Genomic DNA, 8,029 nt, shown 5'->3' on the forward strand with positions numbered 1-8,029 from the left:
CTTATATCATGATAAATGTTTATTATTCATGCTAGAATTGTATTAACTGGAAACATAATACATGTGTGAATACATAGACAAACAGAGTGTCACTAGTATGCCTCTACTTGACTAGCTCGTTGATCAAAGATGGTTATGTTTCCTAGCCATAGACATGAGTTGTCATTTGATTAACGGGATCACATCATTAGGAGAATGATGTGATTGACATGACCCATTCCGTTAGCTTAGCACCCGATCGTTTAGTATGTTGCTATTGCTTTCTTCATGACTTATACATGTTCCTATGACTATGAGATTATGTTGGGGAACGTAGCAGAAATTCAAAATTTTCTACGCAACACCAAGATCAATCTATGGAGTAATCTAGCAACGAGGGAAGGAGAGTGCATCTACATACCCTTGTAGATCGCTAAGCAGAAGCGTTCAAGTGAACGGGGTTGATGGAGTCGTACTCGTCGTGATCCAAATCACCGATGATCCTAGTGCCGAACGGACGGCACCTCCGCGTTCAACACACGTGCAGCCCGGTGACGTCTCCCATGCCTTGATCCAGCAAGGAGAGAGGGAGAGGTTGAGGAAGACTCCATCCAACAGCAGCACGACGGCGTGGTGGAGGTGGAGGAGCGTGGCAATCCTGCAGGGCTTCGCCAAGCACCGCGGGAGAGAAGGAAGGAGAGAGGCAGGGCTGCGCCAAGAGGGAGATCGAATCGCGTGTTGGGCAGCCCCAAAACCTCAAGTATATATAGGGGGAGGGGAGGGGCTGCGCCCCCACCTAGGGTTCCCTCCCTAGGGGTGGCGGCAGCCCCCCAGATCCAATCTGGGAGGCGGCCAAGGGGGAGAGAGAGGGGGGGCGCACCTAGGGTGGGCCTTAGGGCCCATCTACGCCTAGGGTTTGCCCCCTCTCCTCTTGAGGGCGCCTTGGGCCTTGGTGGGGGGGGGGGCGCACCAGCCCACCTAGGGCTGGTACCCTCCCACACTTGGCTCACACAGCCCTCCGGGGCTGGTGGCCCCACTTGGTGGACCACCGGGACCCTCCTGGTGGTCCCGGTACATTACCGATAAAACCCGAAACTTTTCCGGTGACCAAAACAGGACTTCCCATATATAAATCTTTACCTCCGGACTATTTCGGAACTCCTCGTGACGTCCGAGATCTCATCCGGGACTCCGAACAACATTCGGTAACCACATACAAACTTCCTTTATAACCCTAGCATCATCGAACCTTAAGTGTGTAGACCCTACGGGTTCGGGAGTCATGCAGACATGGCCGAGACATATCTCCGGCCAATAACCAACAGCGGGATCTGGATACCCATGTTGGCTCCCACATGTTCCATGATGATGTCATCGAATGAACCACGATGTCAAGGATTCAATCAATCTCGTATACAATTCCCTTTGTCTAGCGGTATTGTACTTGCCCGAGATTTGATCGTCAGTATCTCGATACCTTGTTCAATCTCGTTACCGGCAAGTCTCTTTACTCGTTCCGTAACACATCATCCCGTGATCAACTCCTTGTTCACATTGTGCACATTATGATGATGTCCTACCGAGTGGGCCCAGAGATACCTCTTCGTCACACGGAGTGACAAATCCCAGTCTCGATTCGTGCCAACCCAACAGACACTTTCGGAGATACCCGTAGTGCACCTTTATAGCCACCCAGTTACGTTGTGACGTTTGGCACACCCAAAGCGTTCCTACGGTATCCGGGAGTTGCACAATCTCATGGTCTAAGGAAATGATACTTGACATTAGAAAAGCTTTAGCATACGAACTATACGATCTTGTGCTAGGCTTAGGATTGGGTCTTGTCCATCACATCATTCTCCTAATGACGTGATCCCGTTATCAACGACATCCAATGTCCATGGTCAGGAAACCGTAACCATCTATTGATCAACGAGCTAGTCAACTAGAGGCTTACTAGGGACATGGTGTTGTCTATATATCCACACATGTATCTGAGTTTCCTATCAATACAATTCTAGCATGGATAATAAACGATTATCATGAACAAGGAAATATAATAATAACCAGTTTATTATTGCCTCTAGGGCATATTTCCAACAGTCTCCCACTTGCATTAGAGTCAATAATCTAGTTCACATCGACATGTGATCACAGGTCACATCGCCATGTGACTAACATCCAAAGAGTTTACTAGAGTCGATAATCTAGTTCACATCACTATGTTATTAACACTCAATGAGTTCTGGGTTTGATCATGTTTATGCTTGTGAGAGAGGTTGTAGTCAACGGGTCTGCAACATTCAGATCCCTATGTATTTCGCAAAACTTTATGTCATATCGCAGATGCTGCTACCATGTTCCACTTGGAGCTATTCCAAATGGTCGCTCCACTATACGTATCCGGTTTGCTACTTAGAGTCATTCAGATAGGTGTTAAGGCTTGCATCGACATAACCCTTTACGCCGAACTCTTTATCACCTCCATAATCGAGAAACATGTCCTTATTTTCTCCAAGGACAATTTTGACCGCTGCCTGGTGATCCACTCCTTGATCACCTTTGTACCCTCTTGCCAGACATGTGGCAAGGCACACATCACGTGCGGTACACAGCATAGCATACTATGGAGCCTGTGTCTAAGCATAGGGGACGACCTTCGCCCTTTCTCTCTATTCTGCCGTGGTCGAGCTTTGAGTCTTAACTTCATACCTTACAACTCAGGCAAGAACTCCTTCTTTGACTAATCCATCTTGAACACCTTCAAGATCATGTCAAGGTATGTGCTCATTTGAAAGTACCATTAAGCGTTTTGATCTATCCTTATAGATCTTGACGCTCAATGTTCAAGTGGCTTAATCCAGGTTTTCCATTGAAAAACACTTTTCAAATAACCCTATATGCTTTCCAGAAATTCTACATCATTTCTGATCTACAATATGTCAACAACATATACTCATCATAAATTCTATAGTGCTCCCACTCACTTCTTTGGAAATACAAGTTTCTCATAAACTTTGTATGAACCCAAAGTCTTTGATCATCTCATCAAAGCGTACATTCCAACTCCGAGATGCTTACTCCAGTCCTTAGAAGGATTGCTGGAGCTTTGCATACTTGTTAGCATTTTTCTGGATTGACAAAACCTTCGGGTTGTATCTCATACAACCTTTCCTCAAGAAAATCGTTGAGGAAACAATGTTTTGATATCCCATCTGCAAGATTTCATAAATAATGCAGTAATTGCTAACATAATTTCAACAAACTTTTAGCATCGCTATGTGTGTGAAAGTCTCATCATAGTCAACTCCTTGAACTTGTCGGGAAACATCTTAACGACAAGTCGAGCTTTCTTAATGGTGACACTTACCATCATTGTCTGTCTTCCTTTTAAAATCCATCTGCACCCAACAGCCTTACGACTATCAAGTAGTTCTTCCAAAGTCTACACTTTGTTTTCATACATGGATCCTCTCTCGTATTTTATGGCTTCGAGCCAATTTTCGGAATCCGGGCCCACCATCGCTTCTCCATAGCTCATAGGTTCACTACAAGAAATATGTCAACTTATGACCATCACTATTGGTCACTGAAAGGTCACAAATTTCCATTTATCACCTTTTTGTGACCAAAAACATAAGGTCAAAAGCTGGGCGTCATAAACTGACTATAGCGACCTTTCTTCTGGAATGGTCGCAAACGTTTATGCCCAAAATAAGTCCACTGTGGCGTTTTGGTCACTAGCAACCTCCCCAGGCCACGTAGGCATCCAACGTGGCAAGCTGATGTGGCACAAGATTCAGCCCGGTCCAATTCGATTTTCTACATGGGCCTAGCCCAACAATTCGGCCTATTTGTGTTTTTTTTCTGTGTGTCAATTTTTGGTTGGGTTCATGGGCCAAGTCCAATATTGCAGCCTTTTTATTGTTGGGTTGTGGCCTTTTTGTCTAAACGAATTTAGTTTTTCTTTTTTTCCCAAAAGAAGGGTCCACTAGTCAGATGGGTCCCAGTTGTCAGGTTCTATTAAAGTGGGACCCTTTTGGTAGCATCATATTATTTAGATTACAATTTGACAATTTGACAGCAATAAATAACCATGTTTAAATAAGAACAGACAGAAAACACAAGTAATATTTCAAATAACAACAGCGAGAATCAATCATAGTCATACAAATATACTGGGCTCCTTCTGTCATGACACAGTTACAACACAGATACAAATACAATCAGTCACACAGATATAGGGACAATCACAATGAGAATTGACAATCAGCACAAACTGGGCTCCTGCTCCAGTCAGATGAAACTGTATGCATGACTAACTACGCGACCATAGTCGACTAGGCTACCTTCGCTACACTAGGACAGCAATAGAACTATCATCATGCCTTCGGCCGTCGCCCTGTTACATGAATCAGAAGAGAAGAATCAAAACACTGGAGCCAATATATTATGAACAGAACATTCAAAAAAAGGACAAGTTCTTTAGAAAGATAACACAAATTCAGCTAATACAATGATTTTTGTCCCCAGATAGTTAAGACGATATACTCATTCATACAAGGATGCTGCCAGTGCATAACCGACCCACTCGCTGCAATAGAAAAGATGAAACTTGCATATTATTCCAAGTCCCATTTTCAACTTGAGTACACACAAATATGTAACCAGGATTCAATGAAAATGATGCTTATAATCTTAATGATGCACTAAGCAGACTAACGGAAATATATATGGGAGGTATTCAGAAACATGTTTAATGGAAATATCCAGCTTGGAGATATTCAGAAGCATGATACTCCTAATCATGTACTTATGCTGAGAATATTTATGCTTTCATGTTCATAATATATACTCTACTCAGCTTTACTAAGAAATATTGTTAAATCTTGACAAGTTAAATCTTGTTCGGTCTTGTTAAATACTCCAAGCAACTAATCCTACTGCGACTGCATCTTGAGTATAGTTACTCCAAGCAACTCTCTCGGACGAGTACTAACTAGAAAGAGCACCATGGGGACGGGGAGGGTTGGATGGAAATCTCACCAGGATGAGGTCGAAGATGAACTAGGAGGTACCGAAGAGGAACACGAACAGGGACAGCAGGAACAACATGAACTCCACCCCTCTTCGACCAACCTCTGCACAAGCACAACCACACGCATGTCTCATGATTCAGTAGTCAGCGCGTACACCAAACTGTTGACTATGGATTTCAGAAATGTGTGCGTGCGTACCGTGAAGACGGCGATCCGTGAAGCTGATCGTGACATTGACGCAGGGCACGGCGATGGCACCAAGCCACGATGCCGCCGCCGAGGACGACGAGGGAGAGGACCAGGACCCCCGCTCGCAGTCGGTGGTGGCGACCAGGAACATACAAAGAGTACAAGAACAAACAAAGCTCATGGTTACACTTAATTCACATTTTCTAACTCTCTTTTTACATGTATAAGATGCTAGAAATAATATATAGAGTTTTCAAAAAATAATCACCATACTTGCATTTTGCAGTGCTACTGTGTGCACTGGACAACGATCATTTATGGACTTAATTCAAAACACTTGTAACATAACAGAAACAAAAAAATGCACCAATAATTTTTTAGAAGGTAACTGAACTTCTGTGCACACATTTAGATAGAAACAAACGCTTGATCAACAAGCTGTTGTAATAGTGTATATATACATGCTAACAACATGAATGTTGCATCAGGCCATGCTCAACTACTCCAAACCATTACATAATCAACACTCCTAGCAGCTAATTATATAAGGGCACTGCTCATAATGAAGAGCAAAGTATTTTTATGGGGAGGAAAGGCTCCCAGCTTCACCACCCCCAGGATATGCATTCAAACAAGAATTGATTAGTGAAGAAAAAAGAGAGCGGCTCCCCTGCTTTTTGCTGGAACTGCGGTAGCCTAGCTTAGCTTCAAACAAGAGTAACGACTTTGTAAGACATGTATGTTTGCCATACAAGGTGACGCAAGAAAATAGAGCACTTTACTCATAGCATGCAGAGTATCATTATTAAGTTCATAGGGTTTATAGTGCTTGGACTTATTAGAGTGGTAGCATATCATCATATACATCCATATGTTGTAGCCCATTTGAAATGTCTAGAAAGACTTATATTTAGGAATGGAGAGAGTAGAATGTAGCATGCGATAAAACCAAAGGATTAGCCAACAATAAAAGAAGGCACTTAATTAGTTCATTACATTTAGTTAAAACTGCTTCTATGAAGCGCAGGACTAAACCATTTAGTTAACACAGCAAGAAGTGCCAAGGAGCATAGTATAGTACTGCACTAAAAGCACCAAGAATCTTCTGGACCAACAACAGAAGCAACCAAGAAGCACTCATTTTTCAATTCATAGGGCTAAAAATATATTTATCAGAATGGCACTGAAATCAACCTCTTTATCTATCATCACAAGGTCAGTATGCTTGATAGGCCCATTATGAGTTGCCCTACGGTAATGCCGCAGATGAGACAGAGGACGCACACATTGCTGTAGACATTAGCAAGACAGGAACCAACAAAATGGTGCTTGCCATCTGCAAGGAGAAAGCAGAATACCAAAAAGGTTAGGAAAACAATATAGAATGATAAAACAAAGAAGAGATGCACCCACTCATTAGAGAAGTGGCATACCCAAAAAATGTGAAGCACAAATGGCCACCAAGAAAGCATATTGTTGTATACATTGACAAGATAGGAACCAACAAAATGCAACAGACTAAAACCAAACTTTATACAGCAGGGAATGATTTACAATAACCAAAAGATTTTGCACAACAAGCAGTAAATAGGTAGTAGATATTAACACCCATGACATAGGACCAGCATAAAAAAGCAGCATCGGTGTAGAATAGGCATATAATCAGTGTAGTCAGCAAAAGATAGGGGGAAGAGAAATTGAAAACCCTAGAAAGAGCATTCATATATGAGGCACTAAGCTGTATGAACCAAAAGACTATTGACATCAGCTAGCAAAGAAATGGCAGTTGGCACCACACATATCGGACGACCACATGAAACAGATAGAACAGAGTGGTCGGCCATAGCTAACATGGTAAATAGAATAATGCACATATTGTAGAAGACACCACCAGCATGGATTCTAAGAAATGGATTGGAAGAGCTCAGGAAACACAATATTCCTGGTATGAGAATTAGTAGTACCATCTTCATTTTCAATCAGGATTTTCAAAGCCTTTTTGAGGTCACACGCGACACTGCTACATAAAGCTGGCCATGCGTGAACACAGGTGCATTAAAGTATAGATCAACACTGCACTTGTCAAATAAATTACACTGAAACGAACTTAAAAGTCAAGAGTCAACCCCCAGTTCCCCACAGCTGACTACCCTGAATTCATCCCAATTCTCCTAACAAACTAGGAAATTAGCAGGATCTACTAAAACCTAACTTATATACTAAATATTGCTCAGAGCAGGAATTTCCTAAGAAGATGAGCTAAAACCCAACATATTCAAAAGCCGAATGTCAACGGAACTCAATTTCACAGGCCTGCAGCCGCAAAATCCCCGGGGGCAGGCGCGCACACCGCAGATCCAACAGATCACAGCACGAGACAACAGGAACCAAGTCTAACTAAACCGTGCAAGCAAGAGGGAGACGGGATTGGAGGAGACGCGTTCGCACCTAGCCGGAGCCGACGATGATGTTGTTGATGGGGATGAAGATGAGCTTGACGAAGAAGCCGACGAACCCCATGACGACGAACCCGATCGCCGTCCGCGCCGCCACCTTGGTGAACTCTGCGCGCCAAATCAGCGTCAGATCTGGACGGAAACAAACCAGATCCGAGACGAGGAGAGCGGGCGAGCTTGTGGCGGTCCTTACCCTTGCGGTCGGGCTTGTGGCAGCGCTTGACGAGGCGGACGCTGTCCTTGGCGAACTCGCGGAGGGGGTCCACCATGGAGTCGACGACGTCCATGGCTGCTGCCGGCGGGAAGGCGAGATCTCCGAGCCGACGACGACGACGAGGTCGCGCGCGTGAGGGGAAGGGAGGGGGG

General features: G+C 43.9%; 1 protein-coding gene across 1 annotated transcript; it reads right to left on the minus strand.

Annotated features, from left to right (window-relative positions):
- Positions 1–7,610: 7,610 nt before the first annotated feature.
- LOC123069931 (protein transport protein Sec61 subunit gamma-like) lies at positions 7,611–8,021 on the minus strand. Its single transcript, XM_044492940.1, has 2 exons — positions 7,857–8,021; positions 7,611–7,771 (listed from the first exon to the last, which is right to left on the minus strand). Exons 1-2 carry the CDS (start codon positions 7,948–7,950, stop codon positions 7,656–7,658), a joined length of 210 nt encoding a protein of 69 aa, XP_044348875.1. The 5' UTR covers positions 7,951–8,021; the 3' UTR covers positions 7,611–7,655.
- Between the last annotated feature and the right edge of the window lie 8 nt (positions 8,022–8,029).

This window comes from Triticum aestivum, chromosome 1A (genome assembly GCF_018294505.1).
Source record: "Triticum aestivum cultivar Chinese Spring chromosome 1A, IWGSC CS RefSeq v2.1, whole genome shotgun sequence".
NCBI lineage: Eukaryota > Viridiplantae > Streptophyta > Magnoliopsida > Poales > Poaceae > Triticum > Triticum aestivum.

Bases quoted from the DNA above. Each gene is read 5' to 3' on its own strand.
- LOC123069931 (XM_044492940.1), bottom strand. From the start codon at position 7,950: ATGGACGTCGTCGACTCCATGGTGGACCCCCTCCGCGAGTTCGCCAAG. The intron at 7,772-7,856 runs GTAAGGACCGCC...TTTGGCGCGCAG, and splicing joins CCACAAGCCCGACCGCAAGG to AGTTCACCAAGGTGGCGGCG.